Raw genomic sequence first — 23,945 nt, forward strand, 5'->3', positions numbered from 1 at the left:
GCACAGAAAAAAAAGACTGAACTGTTATTTACAAGAACATTTTAAGCTGTAAAACATCACTGAATTGTACCAGAGCATACGGTTTATAAATACAACATCCTTACAATACTTACACGTTTAATGTGGTAAATGAAACCAAGCAAAACAAGTGGGATGGTTGCAGATTGGATATTACATTATTGGAGACTACAAAAGGTTTAAATCCTTTTTTTTTTTTTTTTTTTTTTTTTCATTCCTTACACAGCCCTAGATCTGACAAGCTGTAGGGCAGTTCATTGAAAATAACCAAATCATCCTTAAGCCAATCACACAAGCTGCCAGCAGACTGTTCTTGCTCTAGATCAAATAATACAGATAATAACTGCTCAGGGTTATAACTGTAAGTTTGGATGTACACAGTAACATTATCAAGGAGCTGACAGAAAACTGCCCATGTAGAGGATTTTGAGGCGCAGAGCTGAGGGAAGCACACAGGGTTGAGAGTTTGTGTTAGGTTTGTTGGTTTATGTTTTTTTGTTGAACTTCCTGCCGTGAAGTCTCTTAAGCCGGCTTGCGTGAAGGGGGAAGTTTGGCTGCAAAAGAGCCCATGGTGTTGAGTGCTGCGTGGATGCGGAAGTGTAGCCTCGACTCCATGCTGTAGTCTTTGTAGTTCATCCTACAAACAAGATCACTTATAAGCTCTTTGTATGATATGGCAGTATAGAATGTCAATTTATAGGGCGGACATATTTCCTCAAGGCATTTTGGGAATTGCCACCTTGATTTTAAGGGAAAACAACATCCAGATGCTTTTTATGAATGCACATGGTAAACTAACAGTTAACACAGGAGTGTGGATGAGTTAAAAAAAAACCTTACTTGATGTTTTCCATCAAATCGATGGCTTTGTTGATGTCACCTTTCTGCTTGTGCAACAGGCCGAGCTCATATATGGTAAATGGCACCAGGTAGTTGTCGTGCTTGATATCATTTTCACTGCCAAAAAAAAAGTTAAAGTAAATTCAGTGGGTCCATTCAGTAGTGTTCAACAGTGGCCAGATTTAATTCCACACAGAGGTCAAATCTTATGCATTATGTTCGTCACGACAAGGTATAAATGGATAAATATAAAGTATAGCCAATGCAAATCATATGACTAAAATATATACCAACAAGACAATTGTAGGATTTACATAAACATCTTTATAGAGTCTGTTCAGATGCAAACTGTGAAGTCCAGAAGACAGTGAAGGAAGATTAATAAAACTCCTTTAATAAAGTGAAATGGGCAAAAAAATATCCTGTTAACACATCAGTTTACCGAATGTGAAGCAAGTGTCATATAGAGACAAAACATTAACACAGTCTACCAGTGTTGAAGGACAGGAATAAACAGTTCAATGTGTTGTGTGTGTGATTTGTGACTATATTTCACTTTATATTCCAACCAATGTTTCCTGAGAGAGTGTGTTGCATTGAGATGGCCTCACCTGGAAATGACATGGTTGAAGCAGAGCTCAGCCTGGACCAGATGCCCCAGCTGTCTTAGACACAGGCCCTTCAGCAGCTGAACTACACATTGGTCATCCAGGTGATACACTGATGGGTCTACACATTAGATAAAATGCCATTAGTGTCACATTGAAATCTATCAGTTAATGTGGTTTAAAAGTTCTACAGTTCCTCTCACTTGGATCGTCTCTGAGCTGCTCCTCTGCTTTCTCTAAGGTGGTCAAGATGCTTTTAGTCAACTCTGGTCTTTTGCCAACCACTGTGAAACCATTCCACACGTACATCATTTCCTGTTGGCAAGAGATGAGTGGTCAATCGAGTAATAAGATTCAGTGTTGAGTCAATGAAAGTAGGAGGAGTGCACATGCATCCTCACCAAAGCAGGTACGACTAGTTTCGCAGGGGTAGAAGAGGAGTATCGCAGTGCCTTGCTCGCTGCAAACTTCTCTGTTGGAATTGACTTTCCAGCGATCCTCAGTCTGAAACCCTCCACCTGCCTACAGAAGAAAAAAACCCCCACCAAAACCATGTTTCAAAGTCACTGTGCGATGAATACAGAATTTAAAACAGGGTCCTTAACACAAAGGGGGCTTCTCTCTATTACCTGAATATCTCTCCCACATTTTCTCCCAGTTCAGTCACTTCTTCCTCTGGTAGCATGCTCAAGATGGCGGCTTTCTGGAACATATAGGTGGCCTGCAAAAGAAGACCAATCAGCTTATAGCAAGAGATAAACACAATGTCAATACACCGGAGCAAAAGGGAGAAAAAGGTTTTATTTATCACCTTGGACCACTTGCTCTCTTTGCAGAGCAGGTCAGCGTATCGATACGCCTCCCTCCAGTTTTGTTCAAACGAGTAGGCCCACATCAGCTCCCAGTAACACAGGTGGTGAATCTGACGCCACTCTGACTGTGCTGCGATACACGCCAAGAACTTATCCTGGGCCTGCAGAGAAACCCAGACACATGGGCTTTTTTAGTTTTCATCAACAACAACATGAGCTGCATTTAAAAAACATGTTAGACCGGTTATTGCCAGTACTTACAAAAGTGAAGTTTCCTTTGAGCAAAGCAATTCTTGCAACGTAGAAAAGAATGAGAGCTCCCTGTGGACGATACACAGACAAATTCAATTAAAAAGATGCCATTTCAGTGAATGAAAGTAGTGACATCTGCCAAGAGTTAGAATCAGCAAAAAAAAAAAAAAAGCCACTGCTCACATTGGGGAACTTTTCGATGTAGGGCTCCAGCAGAGCTTCAGCCTCGGTAAGGTTTGCTTCACCAGTACCTGGGGTGGAAGAGCATAAGCAGTGAATTTACTGACCATTACAAATCATAACACAATGACAGAATGCAATTTATTCCTGGAAGAAAATTACCCAGAATCACAGTAATGTAGAGATGAAACATCAGCAGCGTCAGGGTGCTGAGGATGGAGCGCAGGCTGTTACCGGCTGCTCCTTCCCTCAACTCTGACAAACCCACTTCCTGTAAGATAATTGGCAAATGATTCTTTGATTTGATGTGAAAAAAAACAAAAAAAACCTTACATACAAATACCATCTTTATTTTTTTTACTGGAGGATAAAAAAGAACTGATGGCACCTACCCGGTCTCCTGAGAAGCCCAAAAACTCCATCAGTCTGAGGACTTTGGATGGGAGCAGAGACAGCATCTACAAAAACAAATAGGTGAAATGTTTGCAAGGCTTGATACAACTTAACAGCAAAACTTTCTTTGTTTAGCAAAAACGTAGCTATAAGACACTGTCCTACTGTATGTCTTACCAGATTAAATGATCCAATGCCCATGCTGACACCGCCCCTAAAATGTCTGTAATTGCTCTTCTGTTTTTCCATATCTGTAGCGACATTGGCCAAGGCCTGGCAATCCCTGGTTGGGGAGACAACATATTTAAAAATATACAAAAAAAAAAAAGAAAGACGATGATTTACTTTGTTTTTATTTTCTCAAAGTCTGGTTATGACATTAAGCCCCCACAAAACCCCCCCATTAGAGCTTCTTACTTGAAAATCTGATAACTGTTTCGGATTCTCATCCCTCCTTTGATGAAGCCGATTATAGTCTCATCCAGGAATGTGAGAGCTGCTTTCTGCAGCAGAACTTCCGCATAGCAAAGCTCTGCATGCATCTCCTCTGTTAACAAGAATCAAACGTCACATTCTGCGAGAAAACAACTTGTCAGAGCTGCAAAAATGTTAAAAAACACTTATCAAGATGTTGAATGATTCATGTCTGGCTTAATGGGTCATTGCTTAACTTGTTACGCAATTACCTTCCACACCCAATGTTCACCTTCTGCATACGATTACAATTTCTTTATTTCTAATAAAACACTAAAATAGTACTGAAGCATGGCTAATTTCACCTCCCTATCTTAGATCCAAAGAGTCTGCAAGCTCATCACGCACCTTCTGTCAGGTTGTCAGCTGGTTGCCTATTCCATAGGCTGGTTAAAGTCTCCATTATTCCAGTTTTCTTCCGAAATCTAAGTTAAGTAATACACAGCATGGTGACAATTCAATAGAGACAATTTCGGCAGGACGGTGTCTAAATGTTCTTAAGGTGAGGTGATCAATTAATTCTTCCCTATAAAGTATATGACTCATTTTCTTACTCAGAAATGCACCACACTTTTAACTAATTGTTGAAATGGGAACTTAAATCCTAAACTTTTATGAAACTGTTCAACTGTACCTTTGGCAAGTCTGCAAGGATTCACCCAGTGACGCCATGGCAGCATCCATGTCCTTAGGTTCAAAGGTCATGCCTGCCTGCATCACCAAGATGCTGCTGTAGCCCATTGCGTGGTACATGCTCTGACTTTTCCTGAAGGGGACAAATGCAATGATTTTTTTCAAAAAACTAATATTACAACCAGCAGTGTGGAACAGCTGTACACAGAGATGCAGAATCAGCTGGAGATTGTTTTGTTAAAGTGTCAGTGACTTACCGGGGTTTTAAGAGAGCCAGAGAATCAGAAAACCTGTTGTTCAGAAAAAGGTTGAGGGCAGTGGAGCATTCCGTCAGTGCGTCCTCTAAATCCATTATAGGTGATCTGAATGAAAGAAGGGCAAATTAATTTCGGCTTCTACATCCCAACAGATATACATCTGACAACAAGTCATGCATAAGTATTTGGGAGTTCATGAGTTTCAAAGCTGAGGAGCCCAGACAAGTGGCATTTTGGAAAACTTTATGTTCTACTTGTGAGATAAGATGTAAAATGTATAGCATGTTGGCAATCTGAGTGTGTGAAGCAAAGGGGTTTAAAGTATATGCATGGACAGTTTGAAGAATGAATAAATGATAAAGTATCATTAAGAGATATAGTGATCTCAAGGATAAAGGATATTTTTTTATAGGATAATTATTTTCACTTTGTGCCAATCTTTCAAAAGACATGCACAAATCCCTGTAAAACCTAAAAAATAAAACCAGAATTTCACTTACATTGAATCCTCACTGATTTGGTTTAGGTCCACCTTAAAGAAAGAAGGTGGTCTTATTTTAAGTCCGTTTTGAAAGTGAACCGTGTGATGAGAGAGACGTTTCATCTAACAGGTATTTATTTTGCGATTATGATATTTATTACAAAGTAGAGTAAAATGTCATATTTCAGTCAACATGCTCCCTTCAGATCACAATGCACCATTCACATGATGCGTTAAGGGAATAACAACTTTTAACATCTCGACATCCTTCCCCCACCTTGACTGATAAATATAAAAACAAAGAGACAAAAAAAGCTTTAGAAATAGCTGAAATAAATAAAAGTAAAACTTTGTTAGAAGAGTAAACACTTGTTGAGATGTTGCAGTAAAATAAAAATATACCTGTTGTAGTGAACTTTCTTTTCTCGTCTCCATTTGATGCCGGAATGTGATTTAGATCAGAAGAAGTTACGTTAAACGTCGGGTGTCTATCTTTTCCTCTGCGAAGAAATCTTTCTCTTCACTTGAAGATGAAGCGATATTTTGGCATCCCTCGATATTTATATATTCTTATATATAAGGTCAGGAGTGGCCTAGATTTGCAAGGCCAGCCCACAGATCTCTCTGAAGTTGACAGTCTACGCACTTTGGGATCTTAAAAAGAACTATTTTTACCCAGAGGTTATTAGATACACTTATTAATTGATGAAACAAACTGGTGCACACGAAACCCATGAATGTACGTCAAGAGCGCACAGCTAATTTAATAAACGGGACATCTGAAATTATGATTGATCACTTGCCTATTTGTTAGAAGGTTTACAAATAATTACTGTGAATTGAAAATGGAGGACATTTCTCTGAGAAGAACGAGATGAGTTCGCTGTCTGTTTAGGCAACGCTGTGTGAAAATGTCGACTAACTGAGAGACTGATGAGACGCAGCTGCACTGATGACTCGAGAAAGTTGCGCAGAAGAAAGGTGCTGCCTGATGGACCAGCGGTGGATTAAATACTCAGGTCATTTATTAAGGTAAAAGTACCAACACAGCAATGTGAAAATACCTCAAGAAAAGCAGCACTTAGATATGAAAGTGTCATCAGCAACATGTACTGAAAGAATCAAAAGTATACAAGTGAGCTACTTATTAAACACAACAAATCAGATTTTTAATATACATTCAAAATTGGTTGAGATTTGTTTTTGTTAAGACATAGTTAGTTTAGTCTGCTGATACTCAATCTATTCCCAAAAGTCACACAATGAATCTGATGGGTCATGAGATGATTAATAAGGTGGGGAAAGAAAATATGTTCTGCTGCATAAATCTGAATTCATTTTTTTGACTTTTTTCTTTAATTGATAATTGTACCTCTTTGTCCCTCAAACAACTGTTAAAATGAAGCCATTTGAAAAGTTTAGAGGAAATGTCACTTTCACATACGCTGTCGACAGCGTTTTTATGGAGGGTGACAAGCCAAAAGGGTTTTAAAACCACTGGTTAAATCTTTGAAACTCATTATTTTTCATCAGCTCGTTATATGTTTTTGTATGAAAGATCTTAATCTGAAGAGAAACTAGTAATTTCAGCTGTCAGGTAAACACACTGGAGTAAAAGTACAATATTTTCCTTTATGGCAAAGTGAATTTGAAGAATAAAGTTACTCGTAAATGGAAATAGTCAAGTAAGTTTGCTTAACTGTAATTAAGATTACATTTTTTTTTACTAAAGTTCAGTACTAAATGTAATAACTTTACACCATGGGAGAAGCCAGGGAGAGCTGAGGCAGAGAAAGCAAAGGCGTTACCCATCACACATTAACAGTTGCCTTCTGGCATAAATTCCTCGAGCTGCTCCATGTCCAGTGCACAGTGGTTTAACTTCACTCTGACAGCACAAGTTTTACGTAGATTTGGTTAACATTTCTGGTTATCTGCATGCATGTGATGTCCTTGCCTAACTATTTATTTATGGTGGTTTGGTTGTTTCTGATGCTGCAGTGCAGTCTTAAGTGTCCATGAAGCTTCTTCTATGACACTATTACTTTTATTGCACGTCATAGATAGACTCTGAATGAGAATTGGTTTATTAATGCTGGAACCAGCAAATGGAGGAGCTTATGATTGATCAAATATGAAAACAAATAAAACAATTCCAGTACAATCAGCCTCCTGTTGACTCATATGTTTAATGCAGTTTCAAACAAATAGTACCATTTCAACAACATTAATAACATAGATATAATTAAACATTTACAGTCGTATTCACCTTCTTTTCATACGTTTTTCTTAGCCTATTATACCTCCTATCTGTTGTTAATGCATGGATGTGTTAAAAAAATCATGTGACTATTGCCTTCATTCGTCTAAATAATATGATAAATATATAAACCATTGAATTTGTACTTTACTCAATCAAGAGGTATATTTCATGGCTGTTAAGGGTTCATTATTGACTTGCAAGTATGAAATCAAAAATCCCAACAACAAAAAATAGCAATACAAGGTATTTTCATGTTATTAGTTAAAAAAATAAACAAAACCTGGATTAATATACATATATATATATATATTTGTTTTTCATTTATATGACTCCAAAAATGAAAAGGATGTGAATAAGGTGGTTATTGTGTGACTTTTAAATGATACTATAAGCAAATTTATAATAATATTCATTAAATTCGCAGAACCACGGCCCCAAAAAATACATTTAAATTATTTTTATTTAATAGCAGTTTTTATTTTTGAAGTCTCCACAACGCCCAGATGCTACATGTCGTAAAAACTACATTACCCATGACCCTCCACGCCCATATGTAGTCATTCAGAAAGAAAAATGGCGGCGTCCGACCCAACGACAGAGCCGATCACAAACATCCCAGAATATGAATACACTGATGTTAACACAAAAATATTTCACATAGGTTCTTTCAGAGACGAGTGGCTGAACAGACTGAAGCCGAGTAACTACTCCTATCAGCGGGAGGACGAGGACACGTTTGACGCCATCTTTGCTGAAGAGATGGGGATCAGTGCGGAGACCCTGACGGACCTCAAGTCCATCTGCAGGTAGACACGCCAACGGCCACTCAAGCAGTCGAATATAATGACTTTATTGGTTAAGTATCAGTGTTGGAAACAGTACTCAACTTAATACCACAGTGTTGTAATACGAATACAAGTAAAAGCAAGTACAAATACCACAGTATAAGCATCATAATACCAACCAAAAGTATCAAAAATGAAGGCACTCATTATGCACAATGTCCCGTTTCATATTAATTAGTTTATTTGATATAGACAGCAGTATTATAGAATGGTAACGTGCATTTATGCACAAGGACCAGTCGTGAGACGCTAATTAGCAACACCTGCCCACAGTCAACTTAAAGATGTTTTACAAATATGAACACAGAAATACAAAATACAGGTGTGTCTACAGGGGTATTATGTGTCAGAACAATGCTGTTTCTCTTTAAGCCATTATTTACTACCTCTACTAAAAGCTATTCAGCTGGTAGACAGTTGAATAGTTTTGCTCCTTTTAATAGAGAAGGCTGATTATCCGGATGAGGTTATGTGTAATTAAATGAGACAGTTACCGTGTGCGTTGACTGTGTCGCTGTGCTTGTCCACTTATATTGTGTAGTTATAAACTGATATAATATTAGTGAATTATTATTTCTAATGCCTTTTAATTAAAGGCCTTCTTTGGCAGCATTTCATTACATGACTTTCTTTCATGTTTTCCTTTCTAGTCCTGAGTCACTTCGTTGCCATCCTGAGGACCAGCAGCCGGATGCAGATGTTGTTCCTCCAGACCCAACGCTTAAAACACTAATGTATGATTTTCCCTCAACTGCCACTGTTTCTATTGTGTCTGGGATAAACCAAAAGCTGTTTTAAAAAAAAATGTGATTTTTGTTTTTATTTTTTACAGACAAAGAAAAAAGAGACAAGATCACAGAGCTTCTCTAAAAGTCTGCAAGAACAGACACGACCTCTATGCTGATGAACTGGTGGGTCCATTGGAGTAAAAGAGATATTGTACTGCACTGACATGCTTAACCTGTCTTGTTTCTAAATATAATTAATCTTCTGTGATTTCCAGGAGCGATTAACTGTTGGTAGGAAACCAGAGGCTGTGGTTGACATTGTGCCTGAAGGAGAAGTCATTCTAACAATCAACGTCTACTACCCGGCTACTTTTGAGAAAGTGAGCTTTCATCTCTCTCACGGGGCCAAAAACCCTCCAAATATAACAGCTTGTTATTCTCCATGGTACTGACATTTTCCTTCCTCAGTTCAGCTACGTCAGACCCCACATCACTCTGCTGATGACGGGCTCCCACAGCTTGGCAGAGCTCAGGGATGCCATCTGCTGTGTCAGCGACTTACAGGTGTGCGGAGAGTTCAGCAACACGCCGGACATGGCTCCAGAGTTCATCAGCAAAGTGAGCACATGTACAGTTCATCTGAAATGACAAGCAAGATCTGAGCCAAATCATAATGTACCTCTCTCTTTAAGAGTTTTATATGAAACATGTCGATTGTTTGGTATTGCTTTTGTTAATATTTGCGCACAAGAACAACTCTTAAAACCTGGAGGGGATATTTTCATGTTCTCTATTTCAGGATCATTTCAAGTCGGCTTTCTTTTTCTTCGAAGGAGTTTTCTATAACGACATGCGATACCCCGAGTGTCAGGACATCAGCATGTAAGTTTTACCTCCTGACAAGTTGAATGATAGGATTAAATAATCTCATCTCCCTGTAATCAGCTGCCTGATTAATTAAAGGTCCAGTGTGTAGGAAGATTTAATACCACATTTTGACCGTTTTTTTGCGCCAATTTGTGGTCGAAATGTAAACACAAAATTAAGGTGCCAGCTGACAATTCAAAATATAATTGAATATATTGCAGTTAGGCTCTCAGACATTCTGTGTTGCTTTCAAATATTTATCCTCATCACGTCAATGATAGATTTATTATTTTTAATTTATTTATAAACATGGACATTAATATTGTTTCATGATTTCTGCTTATGTTTAAAACTTCCTCCACATTAGAAATATTCCCACATATCTGAGTTTCACAAGATGTCGATAATTAAGTCCTAATATTTTGAAAAAAAAATTGTAATATTACGAGGTAAAGTCCCAGTTTAATGAGAATTAAGTTATAATATTTCAATGAAAAAAAAGTCTACCTTCCCTATAAAACCAAAACGAACAGAAACTTCTGATCCGGCATTAATCTCACCATGGTTTCGTTTATTGTCCACACAAATGTTAACTCAGCACCTCTGATGAAATGCAGGCTAGATCTGCTTTATCATAAACATCCCCTGAAGCGCAGAGGACAGGGCCGGACTTTATGCTACTGACACTCGTAGTCAGCTGTGGAGCGCACCCCAACGAAATTATTATCATCATCGGTTGTAAACATTTGAAGATAACATAAAATAACAGTAAAGTTTGGCACAACAGAGTGCAATAGTTTTCAATAATATCTTCTTATAATGTGCATATATATATATATATATATATATATATATATATATATATATATATATATATATATATATATATATATATATATGTAGCTGGTCATCGCATAGTTTTTGTGTGTGAAATCGCTGCAGTGAACACCACAGATAGCTGTCTTATTGCTAGCTGTCAGTTTCATGCGGTTTCACGTCATTCAGATGCAGAGTCGGTGGGCTGTTTAGGAAATAATCACCTCGTAGCTGAATATGGCAACAAGTTATTCTGGTTTTCTACTTCCCTTCCTCTCCGCGGGTATTCAGTTGGTAGCGATCTGCAACTTTACATCTAGATGCCACTAAATCCAACACACTGGTATTTTAAAATACATTGTTAATCTTGAGAATTTCACTTCTTCCCTTTATATCCCAGATGAGAAGATTGCTACTACTCTCATGTCCGTGGTTTTAGCAGGAGTTACAGTGATTGGCTGGCTAAGCATAAAGACTGGACGCAGGCGGAAAACGGCTAGCCTGGCTTTCTCCAAAGTTGAAAGATTTGCCTCCACACAAGTGCAGAGTTTTAAGCAAATCATTTAATCAACTTTCTTTGCAAAATCAATTTTTATTGGGAGTGAATGAAGTATTATATGTCGGTTGTTTTATGAAGAACATTTTCCTATGTCTACAGTATGTAATAGCATAATAATATTTATATATTTTTTGATTGTATTTATTTTATTTAATGTTTATTTTTAGCCTTAACACGCAAAATAATGTGCCTTTCTATTAAACTTTTCAGTTTAGTGAGCCTAGAACCTATGAACCCTCAGCAAAAGGTCCTGCTGCGTGTTTGTTAATAGCCTGTGTGCAATAATACAATGCTGTAGGGCAGACCATGAGTGAAGTCAACAAGAGTTCAACAAAAATATATTCTTTTTAAATATCACTGTGGTGCTATTGTTAACACTGCAGCTAATGCAATCAGTTTCTGATAGAATAAGAACATCTTGGTTTGGAGGATTTTTAGTGATTCTTTGGCTGCTTGCCTACTGGATTTACAGCACCGTTTACTAAAATTATGAATTGTGGTCCTAAGCAGATAAGGGAACGTGGTTAGAAATATTTGGAGCAGAACATTGCACTTACATCCAAACTAGGGAAAGCATTGTTGGAGAAACGATGTGATGCGTTTCCAATCCAAACAAAATAAATATTCTCAGAATTAACATCTCAGCAGATCAAAATGAAAGCCATCAGATAGTGGAAGGTTCACATCACATGTAACTTAAAAATTAAACAGACATGTCTTTGATAATCTTGTGATGTACTTTCTTCTTGTTTTTGCTACAGGACTGTCATTGAATGGGCAAAGGCCCGCAACTTCCCATCCTACAGCCAAGCCAAGATGGAAGACACAAGGTTTGTTGATATGAAAGTGAAAGTGGGCTTCCCATACCTCTACTGTCATCAGGGAGACTGCGAACATCTCGTCATCATCACAGACGTCAGGTCAGTGCTGGGTGTTTTTTTTTTATTATTATTATTCAGAATTCCTGCGGATCCTTAAAAAGGCTTTGAATACATTTATCTTCAAATAAGACCATAATTGCCATATTCTATATAAGATTAATTCATATGAGATTCATGTTCCATAGTCAACTTTTATTCAAGCACCACCTGCAAGTCGACTTTGTCTAGTCTACAAAAGCTGGCATGGCTGAGGAATGTTGAAATCTTCTACGTCATGACTGCTTCAATACATGATCTCTCATCGGTCTCATGGGGAATATCGACATTAATAACGTGTCAATTAGTCAAACTTAACGCATACCACTGTGCACCTCAATTAACTCGTGCTGCTTGCTCATCAGAACTATGTCAAAATTGTCTTTTACTGCCGTACTGCCAATATGAAATACACCTCAACACTTACTTGTACAAGTACATCATGTCAGGTTCATGAAACTCTTCAATGACAGCCGACTGCATTCTAAGGTCCTTTTCTTTTTTTTTTTTCTTGTTGCAACTACATGAAGAAGGTGCTTGTTTTGCGTTAGAAGCACATGCTGGTATTGGAAATGGGATGATCAAACCACTGAGCATTCAACTATACCACCACAACCATTATATATGGTGGTTTGATATGTATAGACACAGACTGCAACATGATGTTCTCTGAATCTCTTAATTATTACTGCAACCTTTCGGAATAAAGCATTTCGTTGATGGTGAGGACTTGACTGCTCTCACAAGACTTTAAAGCACTGAGGGAGAAGTAAATGTCTGAGCAAATTTACTGTTTGCATGAAAGTCGCGCTTAATATCACAAATGTGAGACAAATCTGTGTTCTAATAACTCATGCCCTAAAGTAATTGACCCCCTATTTGTACCTGTGACAGACTGGCCCATGCGAGCGACTGTCTGGACAAGAAGCTGTATCCACTTCTCACACACAAGCACAGGGTCACCACCCAGAAGTGTGCCGTCTGCCACGTCTACATCGGAAGGTGTGTGAAAAATCTGCGATGCATGAACTGCTTTGGTATTCTCAAACTGTGAATACGAGTTAAACGTCCCCGACTCTCTTTCCAGATGGCTTACAACCAACGACCAGTTTGCTCCGAGTGACCCGTGTCTCTTCTGTGACAAATGCTTCCGGATGCTGCACTACGACGCTCAAGGCAACAAGATTGGAGATTTCTTGGCGTATCCCTACGTAGACCGTGGTGCATTCAACTGATTATTTTCTTTGGATCAGATCTCTTATTTATTCTGTTGCATACACTGCAATGTTGTATATCTCAAAGGGAAATGTTCTTACATTTTGAAATGTATATTTTGTTTAAAAATAAACTGTTTTTGTACAATAATACTTTCTTGTTTGAAATGAACAGTGACTGGAAAATGTGTTAAACATTCATTATTTAGTATTCATTCCATAAAACGCACAAAAGTTAAAGTTTAAAACATCCTTGGTCTCGTATCTAAAGTGAAATATTCAGCTCCTTCTGCTTTGCTAAACCGTTTTGGTGGGTTTGATCATATTTCATAGCAGCTTGGCAACAAAAGCATCAGATTTTGATTAAATTATGCCTTGGCATTGATTGGTGCACATTTATACATGACATTGCCTTTTTCCAATTGATTACCACTCACTTCAAGAAGCTCATTGAGGAAATCCATTTCTAGTAGCCTGAGGAACAAATAGAACTTGGTAAAAATAGCAACATGACCTGGTGGTGAAACAGACAAGGTCTAGTCAAAAATCAAACTTAATCAATAGAAAATTGTGAATTTAGATCTTTGTGAGTTGCTCTTTACAACCACAACAGCAATGTTTGAGATTATTATATGATCCCTCTGCAATCAATGAGAATAAACGATTAAAAAGACAGAAAGGTATTGTATGTACTACTTTATTATTGGATGCTGAAACAGGTCTTCAGACAGGCACAAAAATACTCTTATTTACATCTACGTTAAAAACAAAACTTTTAAAACAGGACACTTGAACATGTTTGAGAAAACTTGGTAAAATAAACTTTGGCAAACTCTGGAAACTCTGTGGATCTTTAAAATGTTAATGCAGCCAATATTATTAAACATGGTTATGGCACTTCTACATGAAAAGCCATCTACTCCACGTTTGAAACACAGGACCAGTTGGTACTAATCACGTCTCTGTGAGCGTGCTCATTAAGCTCTAACATCAAGGTGCTGCAGATCTACAAGTTCTAACTCGTTACACATCATTACTCAAATTCAACAGGTGTGACAGAATGCGTCTAAAAAGGTAAAGATAACACAAAGTTAAAAAAAAAAAAAAAAGATATGCAGTCAGTCTATCTCGAGAGTGGAGGGGTGTGATGAACTGAAACCTTAAAGCAGCAGCAACAACAACAGAAACAGTGGATAAACTGGAAACCAGTGATCACTATCAGTCATCAAAAGGATCTGGACCAACTGGAGATACCAGTTGGTCAGCTCAGTTTGGACAAAGCAGCAAATGTCTTCTCTTTTCTATGGGCATGTAGGACATTCAAGTGGACTCTTCCTGAGCTTTCGGTGCGCTACAGTCAAAAGGAAATGAAGAAATAGGTTACGACATTATCAGGTTACGACATTATCAGCAGTCGGGTGTAGCTTCTTCTTCCGATCTATTGTTGTCTGAAAAAAACAAATTAATGAGCCACACTGTTGCACTGGGCGACATGTTCTTTTCAGTTCAATGAACATGGTTGCTGTAGTTTATTTTGAGTCAATCCCACATACATTGTGTCCCGACACTTAAACTAGCACCAAATGTGTATTAATCCACACCTTAAAATAGTCCCAAACGCAAACACTGCTTACTGCAGTTTGAGTAACATTTGCTAAAAACTACAATATCCATCAGTTTTAGAAAATGACTGACACTTTAGAAAAGGGAAAGTTAAACTTAAAGATTTAGGTTGTTCGTAGGAACCAATGGGCTTGGGAATGGGGACGACAGAGAGGGCAAGGAAGTCAGAAATCATGAGTGACAGACTAATAAGGGATTTGCAAACAATAAGAAAAACACAGCATAAAGCCAGCATCATACTTAAAGATATTGTTTCTTGGCTAGTTTCTTTTTTAAAGTCCCTTTTTTCCTCTTTATACCTGTATGTTTTTGCTTTTCTAACTGTGTTATTTGTTTCTTGATATATTAAAACTGTAATTATGGCTTTGCAGTTGTATGCCTCCGCCAACCAGTCAAATTGTAGTTTATACCCATGCCCGTCCAAAATGTCATCACTTCCTCCTCTTAGACATTTGTATAAAATTGTCATAATTAGCATATTCATTAATAAAAAGGCATGTTGACCTCTAACTTGCAATAAGTTCATCAGGGAGTCAAAGTGGACGTTTGTGCCAAATGCAATGGAATTTTCCCCCAGGCAATCCTAAGATATCGCATACGTACAACCCGTAAAACAAAACGCCTCCGGCCACAACGGGCGCAGAGGCATAAAAAGAGAGATCGAACAGAATAGATCTGCATCGATGCTGCAGTACGTTTGTGTGATGGTTGAACTACCTGTGATTTTCTCCCACTGAGGTGTCCTCGAGAGGCCTCTCTCTGTCTGTGTCCTGCTTCTTCTCTTCGGGGCTGATATCACCATTTGTCATCGTGTCTTTAGGCGGTGCAGAGAGAGAGAGAGAGAGAGAGACAGAGAGAGAGAGAGAGAGAGAGAGAGAGACAGACAGGCTCAGTCAGATAGAACATCACCCCAGACCTAAAACACCACAGAGAGAACTCACAGGAGCATGTGATGACACACGCTGAGCTCCAGACCTTAATGAGATAAACATGATTTTCCATCCATTTGGCATGCCTAGCTGTTAAAAAAAAAAAAAAAAAAAAAAAAAAAAAAAAAAAAAGACCTTTCACAGCCACACAGTGGAAGTATAGTACGTACATAGATAGAGGGAGTCAATAGAGCATGGATGTGTTTCTTCTGAGAATTTTAACCACAGAGATCCTATGATGTCCTCCTGGGAGGGAGAGAGGAAACTGAAAGCTTCAATGTCTCTGTTGTCTAGTTGCTTTTCATGTTTGACTCAGTTTGTAATACTTGATTTACCAAAAATCAAAAGACACGCACTATGACATAACATTTATCACCTGACCCAGCCATCTCTGACTGTAGAACGGCCATGTGCTGAAGTACAACCAGCTTTAAAATAAAACAAAAAATGTACATATGAACATTTGTATACAGCAAAAGTTTATGCTTAAGTGTTTTAAAGGTTTTAGCGCGTGTTTGGAAAGTACTGAGCTGGATAAATGAGACTTGGATTAGCAAGTGTTTTAAGAGGCAGCACCCGTTTACATCAACTATTCCAGACTTTTCTCCGATAATTGATTCTCTTATCACCTTGGAGGTATAGCAGATTTCTTTATTAAGAATTCAAGGGGAGTTATTGATATAAACAATTTGTGGGTGAAGTATATTTCTGTAATAGGGCTAGAGATTGATTATACTGACCAAAACGTGTCCATAACAATGTTGTTTTAAAAAGTATCAAAAGTTGGCATCAAACGCTCAGTTTCTTAGGTTTGTTTACTCTTTAATTAAATATTTCTTGACTATTTTATCTGGCATATTTTATTAATTGAAAAAAAGGTTGATGTATAGCACTGCTCATGTGTGTTCTGTTGTTAATGAAAACCAATTAAACTCAAGTTGTAAAGAGAAGAAAAGTTTAAACATGTTTGTATTCCCCAACAAAAGGCATTGTTATACATATGCAAGTACTTTTTAGTACAGTAACAAAACTCCAGATGAACAGACTCTTACTTCCGTCATCAACACTCCAAACCCATAACTCTATTCAAGGTAACCAAACCGTGGCCTGCTTCTGTCCCCTAATGCTCACATCATGGACTTTGAGTCTGACCGTGGTTGCTCATCCTACACAATGCAGTTATCCAAACTGTCTGGAAAATCAGCATAAGTAAGCCTTTGAACAACACATACAGAGGGAGCCAAAGTCTCAGGGATTCACAAAGACTTCTCGTGATCAGAGTCTTTACTGTGTTGAACCATGCACCCATGTGAAAAGCAGCTCCAGTAAATTGAAAGGTCCTTAAATGACCAAGAATTTATGCAGAATTAGTTATAGCCTTTTGCATTCGCATGAAAACTAAATCCAGAATATCTGACGATTATCAATGTCAATTTGTCAATATTTTAGGTGATCAGAGGTCTTAAGTTTATTGCATGTGCCTACAGTCATTTCTTCATTGAGAAAACGATTACGTCTGTCTCCAAAACACATGCTACTCACGTCTGAAATTTCTACTTTGTTCTTAAACTTACAAGTTACTGAACAAATGATATTTGTACACCAAAAGTACTTGCCGTATTACAGTAAAAAGTACCTGGGTTGTTTTCCTTGGCTTGTTCCACTCTCTTCAGCGCTCCTTTCTTGGCCTCCTCGTGCTGCCGTTGTTCGGCCAACGACTTGTTGAGCACCTGGCTGAGCACACAGTCGCCTTCTCCAACCAGAAACATACTCTTGAACTTGTTATACAACATGGTGGCCTTGTCCATGATGTCCTGGCTGGCCTTGAATCTGCGGATCTAGAAGATGGATAAAAAAACGAGTGTAGGTTCGATTGTTGAACTTGAAACCGTCGTACTTTAACTTGATACTGGATAGAGTACCTTCTTAAGGGTGGCAATAAGTTCGCTGTGTTTCTGCAGGTGCTGGGTGGTTACTTGAAGGGCACCGATGTCATCTAACGCGTCCAAGCACTTCTTCACGTCCTGGTGATGTAAAAAGTAAATGGTAAATCGACTGTACTTGTATAGCGCTTCTCTAGTCTTCCGACTGGATAAAAAGATAACAACTTGTTGCAAATGCAAACTACAGCATGACCATACATGGGCCTAAGAACAAAAACAATAAATGATAGTATTCCGACTAGAGAAGGTTGGAGCACTGAGAGGAAGGTATACTTCTAAAGATGAATAACATTTAGATGATTGTTTAACTGAGATGAAACAATCCGAAGCAAAAATGCAAAACGTTTTGTTACTTTGATGCACGAAGGGGAATATGAACAAACATTGATTTGCAAACTTTTCGTAGAACTTACAGGGTTGTCTATTTTCAGTGAAATCTTGATTTCACTGTGCAGTCTCTGGAGCTTCAAGTCAGTTGACATTTCTGTGGAAAAGAAAACATGATGGAATTGTCTCGCTTAACGAATTTTAAACCAACTTAAATCAAGTGGGAATTTAGGAAGGATATCCGTTTCAAAAAAATGTTCTGGGATGTGTCAAAGCTTTTTACATTTGTTTAAGTTTGGGTTTCTGGGCTACAGCCTGTTATTGTGCAATCCTGTTTTTGTTTATTGACAATAAATCTCAGCCTTTGCCCGTTTTTTCAGCTGCACTGATGACTGTAATCAATATCTTTTATTTAACTGACTTCAAATAGGGAGATTTCAAGATTGCATTTTGATATTTGAACTGCAGTACTCACCCTTTTTCTTGACTCCTGTCCTCTCTTCATTTTTCTTCCCATCATCTTTGTTTGGCCTGCAAGACAGCATGACCCAACAATGTCAGAAATATATCTATGTCTCTGATAATGATTCTGTTTACATCTTAAATTGTGTTATAAATAGAGTCAACATGATGTATTTTGTTATTCTATTCAAGAGTCACGTTATTTCTATATTGGGCTTTGTATGAATACGTACTCTCTCATTTCCTCTGCTTTCCGTCGCCGCACATCTTTGTCCATTTCTGAGTTTTGGTGTTTCTTTCTGCCTTTGTTTTTCTGGAATTAAAAGAAATCTAAATCATGCGCATGAAAGCATCATACTGACTGTTCACACACATTTTCTGATAAGGAGGAATCATGCTGGACTTGACACCTGCCTCTTCATCGTCAGAGCCTGAGGAGCTTTCGTCCTTCTTCTTCTTCTTGGCTTCAGGCTCCTTCAGCTCTGCTTCCTTTCCTTTGCTGTCCTCCTTCTTTCTCTTCTCCTCATCTCCACTCTTGGACTTGTCCTCTGCTGCCCTCTTTCTCTTCCTGTCTGACTCAGCTGTGTCCCTAAATGTGAGAGAAAAGGTCTGATAAGAGGCTATCGGATAAGGGACACACTTATGTGAGCATTTTCATAGTGTGTGTATGTTTGAGGTTCATTTTCATGTAGTTACATTTCACTTCCTGAGCCTTGCTGGTCCTGCTGTTGCTGCTGAAGCAAAAGTAACTTCTCACTTTTGGGTTTCCTGCCTCTTCGTTTAGGACCTTCTGCACCTGGTCACAAAAACACACACAGACCCACATTCTTAATCCAGTTTTTGCAAAAACGAGAGCGAAATGATAAAAAATTCTAGTTACAGAAGAAACAAAATCAGATCGAGTGCAACTGTCCCAATTCTACAGTGCAATATATTTGTCACTGTGATTAATTATTCCTTCCTATTTGTTGTGTGTGTTTATATCCAGCTCCTCTCTACCGGTTCCTCTTATTAACAGCACAAAGTCACAAACAGCTTTAAGAGTACCAACATCACAGGGAGTACGGCCTACCTGAGGGACTAACAGGACTAGCAGGAGCATCGTGTTTTTCAGTCTCCTGCTCAGCATCACTCTGAAAAAAAAATTAAAATACCATCTCTTAAAATGCTTCTTACAAACCATTATAGTCCCTGAAAGAAAGAATATATATACCGTATTTTCCGCACTATAAGGCGCACTTAAAAGCCTTTAATTTTCTCAAAAAACGACAGTGCGCCTTATAATCCGGAGCGCCTTATATATGGATTAATTCTGGTTGTGCTTACTGACCTCGAAGCGATTTTGTGTGGTACACGGCGCTCTGTCAACATGTTTTAGTACGACTTTGGTAAACTACCGTAGTCAGGAGCGTCGCGGAGTAATACATACTGTGCTTCACCATAATATTACAGTGTGTGTGTATAAGGACCCAACATGGCTCCTGTCAAGAGACACGCTTACTACGCGGACTTCAAACTCAAGGCTGTCAGTCACGCAGTAGAACATGGGAATAGAGCAGCTGCGAGAGAATTCAACATTAATGAATCAATGGTACGGAAGTGGAGGAAGCAAGAAGATGTGTGAATACGCTCATTAACGTTTGAACAATGTTGAGAGTTATTGTGAACACGTTTAATAAAGTTTGACTGACTGACTGACTGTTTTGTTTCGCTTAATGCGCCTTATAGTCTGGTGCGCCTTATATATGAAAAAAGATCGAAAATAGACCATTCATTGACAGTGCGCCTTATAATCCAGTGCGCCCTATAGTGCGGAAAATACGGTATGTATGTATATATATATATATATATATATATATATATATATACACATACATATACACACTACTAACCTTTTTCTTCCTCCCTCTCTTGGGTTTAGGAACATCTGTGGATTCTTTCTGTGCCGAGACCTAAATTGAGACACCACATGTTAACGTTATCACTCTATAGTCTTGACTTCTAAGTGTCTTTATAGTTATTTTTGGTAAAACAGCAGCCTCTGCTAAAATTAAAGCCAGTTTGACATGTTAAGTGGTCAGCTTTGCATTTGTTCTGTGCATTCCTACCTTCTGCTTGACATGCACAATTTAAATGTTCAATAGCACCATCTAGTGTACAACTGTGATATTACACTCTGAAGCATAAAAAGTGCCAGTGTTTCATTAACATGGTCTGTGCCCAAATTCCAAATGCACAAACATTGTATATACTATACACTAATATTTAAAGTATACAGCATGTGAAGTAAGGTATACTTAACCGTCTATACTAAAAAACGTAACTATATTACTTTTTGAGCTTTCTGAGGTCTTTGTGTTTATTTTAGTTTTTGCAGTTGTGAGCAGCTCCAATTAGTTGCATTGGGAAAATGGCATTGACTAATAGCACACTTTTTAGAATTCTTACTGAAGTTTTGGGTATACTTTGTTTATATTGTAAGGAATTGGGTCACTTCTTATGACTTATTAAATAATAAAATATTGCCGAGACAAGAGGGGAAATGTAAAAATAAAATAAGAATAAAAAGAGTCGGTCTCCTCCTTAGCAAAATACATACCGAGTCGCAACTTACCTTTCTCCAAAGCACACAGAAAGCCATGCAAAAATAAAACAACATCAACCAATTGCAAAACAGTAACTTTGTGAATGTGTGGACAGGCAAAGGATGGAAATAGAAAGCAATAACAGATGTTGTCAGGTTCTCAGAGAGGTAAAACAGTGAAGAAGAAAACACAAGTCCCAAATAATTTTTGTCATCATCACACAAAGAGTTCATGTGCCAAACCTAAATCAATTTGACCAAGAGAAAGCTGTGCTTACCGGATATTATAAATTATTTTTTAGAAGCAACACAGGGACTGACAGAAATAATCACCTCAGTGACGTTCACACAGAAAACCCAGACCAGGCACTCTAATCAAAACATCAATCACCAATTAAAGTGTTTGGCCGCCGACAAGAACTCAAAACAGAAACAAAACCACCAATTGAAAAACCACCAAGTTTCGCATGCTTTCCCACAGAGAGAGGGTGAGGCGACCTGCGCCGCTTTATGGTATCCCAGCATGCAAAGTACGTACATCCTGGATCTGAGGACCCTGCTCAGAGATCAGAGACCCTTCCTCCTCCTCCTCCTCATCATCATCATCATTCTCATTCTCCTGCTCAGCCTCACTTCCTGGAACCTGAATGCACCCAAAACACAGCATAGGACGCAGTGTGGTGGTGTAAACGAGTCTTGAAAGGGAGAAAAGTTAGCGAGTATCCTTCTCTTCCACACACTACTCTTAGCGCACAAGCCTTTTAATGTATCAATACAAAATAACACTAATAATATAGTAAACTACTGCCTGCACTGATATGTAATTCAGTATGAAGCAGACACACATATGAGAAAGAGCAGAAGTAAAACAGCAAAAGCAGAAAGAAGCTGACAGCACAGCAACAAACCAGTAGCACGTCAATACAGTGAAGCGACTGTGTATATATATTAATTGTGAATGACAGATTAGAAGAGCAAAAAACTCACTTTGGGTTTTATCCCCTTGTAATCTGCTTCCTCTTCTCCCTCTGGGCTGCTGTCTGAATCCTTTTCAGTGAAAGATTCAGGGGCAACCGGCTTCAAAACAAAAACAAACATTTGATTAAATTAGACAAATTCGCAAAAACACAATAACTAGAAATGCCAAACAACTTTTTTTTTTGTTCACCCCAACTTCTCGCAGGTAGCTAAAACTAATAAAAATATGAAAACATTTGGTTTCGCCCACATACTGTTGGATCAGATAGCCAGAGAAAACCCTGGGCTACAATATGAGGATGAAAAATAAAGACAAGAGCACTCACAATGAAACTGTCAGACTCAGACTGTCAGAGGTCAACAGTCAATCCAAGCTAACGCCAACATCTCCAGGATCAATACTAAAAAAATGTCTTTGGAGGAGACAGACAGGAGGAGGACGTACCTTGGGCGCAGTGAGCTCAACTTTTGGGTTGTTCTCAATCTCCCACAGTCCTTCATTGAAGCCTTTCCTCTTGTTGGGCTTGGCATACTTCTCTTTGTTGAGCTGGTACGGAAAGACATCTTTTGGGCCTAGAAATGCTCTGTTGGAAAGAAGATAATCCAGAATGTCTGTTCTTTCTGATCTATTAGAAATGTAGTGTGTGTTTACGGTGAGGTGAGCAGCAGCACACGGACAAAACAGAAAGGTAACTCTATTCAGCCACGCATCAAACATTTATGTACCTAAAGAAACACCATGGACAGAGCACAATGACAACTCAATGAGGAAAATTGTATGACTTAAAATTACCATTTTAAATAATGATCATGCTGTGAAGTCACTGTATGTCATGCATTTGATTTTAAATAGTAGGATTTAGAAGAAATATGAAATGTTCAAATGTATTGGACGGCCGGGGTCTTGTGCAAACTTTCTCATGGACAACCAAATTTAGTAAATCATTTAGTTTTTTTACACTTTTTTTTTAGAATGACAATACAGTATACGATACACAATGGATTTAAGCTTCATTTCCTGCAATATACTTTTGTGAGCCCACGAAACTAAAAAAGGAAATAACAAATGATGTTAGCGGTCGGTTACTAACGTTTCATGGGTGCCAAAGAAGAAGATGGGGAACTTGATATTGGATGGCTTCACAGCACCGTCTGGGACTTCATCAATCTGGTAGAAGGAAGAGGAAAACAGTTTAACGTTACATACAGATATGAATGTTAAAAGAAACCACAGAGAAGAGCAAACTGAAAACGTTTCTAGTTTCTCAGGTGTGTGCTTAGTTACTGTTAGTGTGTGTAAATCTCTATGGAGCTGGATGGGAGTTATTTGCAGTCTTCAGGCGGATGTTTTTTGTGTGCATGTGTTTGATTGTGAAGCAAGTTTAATTGTCATAAAGTGTTTTATATATATATTAATACATTTGCTTTTGATGGAGATCCTGACTTACTCTTGCAGGCCAGTGTGGATAGCCCTTCATCTTGGCAAAGATCAGATCACCAGGTTTCCAATCTCTAGTCATGCTGAACGTATTACAAAGCTGGAATGAGAAGAACATAATGAAGTTAACACACACACACACACACACACACACACACACACACCTTAACATGTGTGCAATACTGAGGTGCATCTACTCAGGCATGTGAAACGAGTACACACACATTCAGTGCAACAACCCCCTTCACTGACCTCTAGTTTGTTTAGTAGTCTATGAGAGTGAATATTATCTTATAACGTTTCAGTAAAGTGTTATTGCAGAACAAACTCTTACCAGGAAAACACAACGCTCCTTTCCTCCACAGTCGGATGCACGTTTTCCGCTCCCGCGCAGGACGTCGACAGACTGTACCATTATATGGCAGGACGTGGGGGAGTCTATTTTAATTACACTTCCTTACTTGTGTTGTTTATTTTTTAACGAAGCATAACCCAATTATTAAA

General features: G+C 38.3%; 3 protein-coding genes across 4 annotated transcripts; 1 reads left to right on the plus strand and 2 right to left on the minus strand.

Moving 5' to 3' along the window:
* Positions 1-222: 222 nt before the first annotated feature.
* On the minus strand, positions 223-5,938 carry LOC129095732 (tetratricopeptide repeat protein 39B-like). The gene is made up of 18 exons (XM_054604290.1): positions 5,351-5,938; positions 4,968-4,999; positions 4,468-4,572; positions 4,212-4,343; positions 3,926-4,002; positions 3,521-3,650; positions 3,281-3,386; positions 3,103-3,168; positions 2,873-2,981; positions 2,714-2,781; positions 2,540-2,599; positions 2,278-2,439; positions 2,096-2,187; positions 1,868-1,988; positions 1,670-1,781; positions 1,470-1,587; positions 859-975; positions 223-655 (listed from the first exon to the last, which is right to left on the minus strand). The coding sequence occupies exons 1-18, from the start codon at positions 5,381-5,383 to the stop codon at positions 541-543; spliced, it is 1,755 nt and encodes a 584-aa protein (XP_054460265.1). The 5' UTR covers positions 5,384-5,938; the 3' UTR covers positions 223-540.
* A 1,835-nt stretch (positions 5,939-7,773) lies between these two features.
* snapc3 (small nuclear RNA activating complex, polypeptide 3) lies at positions 7,774-13,264 on the plus strand. The gene is made up of 9 exons (XM_054604856.1): positions 7,774-8,017; positions 8,707-8,790; positions 8,889-8,967; positions 9,060-9,164; positions 9,253-9,402; positions 9,584-9,666; positions 11,788-11,946; positions 12,838-12,945; positions 13,031-13,264. The coding sequence occupies exons 1-9, from the start codon at positions 7,785-7,787 to the stop codon at positions 13,176-13,178; spliced, it is 1,149 nt and encodes a 382-aa protein (XP_054460831.1). The 5' UTR covers positions 7,774-7,784; the 3' UTR covers positions 13,179-13,264.
* Positions 13,265-13,850: 586 nt separating this feature from the next.
* On the minus strand, positions 13,851-23,840 carry psip1a (PC4 and SFRS1 interacting protein 1a). 2 transcript variants are annotated; one of them, XM_054604552.1, is made up of 17 exons: positions 23,776-23,840; positions 23,452-23,541; positions 23,095-23,171; positions 22,449-22,587; positions 22,013-22,102; positions 21,564-21,668; positions 20,334-20,393; positions 19,514-19,574; positions 19,138-19,237; positions 18,856-19,030; positions 18,675-18,754; positions 18,455-18,510; positions 18,066-18,136; positions 17,632-17,733; positions 17,346-17,547; positions 15,498-15,594; positions 13,851-14,508 (listed from the first exon to the last, which is right to left on the minus strand). In XM_054604552.1, exons 2-17 carry the CDS (start codon positions 23,521-23,523, stop codon positions 14,478-14,480), a joined length of 1,518 nt encoding a protein of 505 aa, XP_054460527.1. In that variant the 5' UTR covers positions 23,524-23,541; positions 23,776-23,840; the 3' UTR covers positions 13,851-14,477. The 2 variants fall into 2 exon arrangements, with proteins under 2 accessions (XP_054460527.1, XP_054460528.1); XM_054604553.1 differs by lacking the exon at positions 21,564-21,668.
* Between the last annotated feature and the right edge of the window lie 105 nt (positions 23,841-23,945).

Source organism: Anoplopoma fimbria, chromosome 9, assembly GCF_027596085.1.
Source record: "Anoplopoma fimbria isolate UVic2021 breed Golden Eagle Sablefish chromosome 9, Afim_UVic_2022, whole genome shotgun sequence".
Taxonomy (NCBI): domain Eukaryota; kingdom Metazoa; phylum Chordata; class Actinopteri; order Perciformes; family Anoplopomatidae; genus Anoplopoma; species Anoplopoma fimbria.

Excerpts from the sequence above, each read along its gene's own strand:
- psip1a (XM_054604552.1), bottom strand. The coding sequence starts at position 23,523 with ATGACTAGAGATTGGAAACCTGGTGATCTGATCTTTGCCAAGATGAAG. Across the intron at positions 17,548-17,631 it reads TTATTGCCACCCTTAAGAAG|ATCCGCAGATTCAAGGCCAG; the intron begins GTACTCTATCCA and ends TCCATCTTCTAG. Across the intron at positions 14,509-15,497 it reads TCAGTGGGAGAAAATCACAG|CGCACCGAAAGCTCAGGAAG; the intron begins GTAGTTCAACCA and ends TTTTGACTGTAG.
- LOC129095732 (XM_054604290.1), bottom strand. The coding sequence starts at position 5,383 with ATGGAGACGAGAAAAGAAAGTTCACTACAACAG. Across the intron at positions 2,188-2,277 it reads AAGAGAGCAAGTGGTCCAAG|GCCACCTATATGTTCCAGAA; the intron begins GTGATAAATAAA and ends CTTCTTTTGCAG. Across the intron at positions 656-858 it reads GATTTGATGGAAAACATCAA|GATGAACTACAAAGACTACA; the intron begins GTAAGGTTTTTT and ends TCTTGTTTGTAG.
- snapc3 (XM_054604856.1), top strand. The coding sequence starts at position 7,785 with ATGGCGGCGTCCGACCCAACGACAGAGCCGATCACAAACATCCCAGAA. Across the intron at positions 9,165-9,252 it reads ACCCGGCTACTTTTGAGAAA|TTCAGCTACGTCAGACCCCA; the intron begins GTGAGCTTTCAT and ends TTCCTTCCTCAG. Across the intron at positions 9,403-9,583 it reads CTCCAGAGTTCATCAGCAAA|GATCATTTCAAGTCGGCTTT; the intron begins GTGAGCACATGT and ends TCTCTATTTCAG.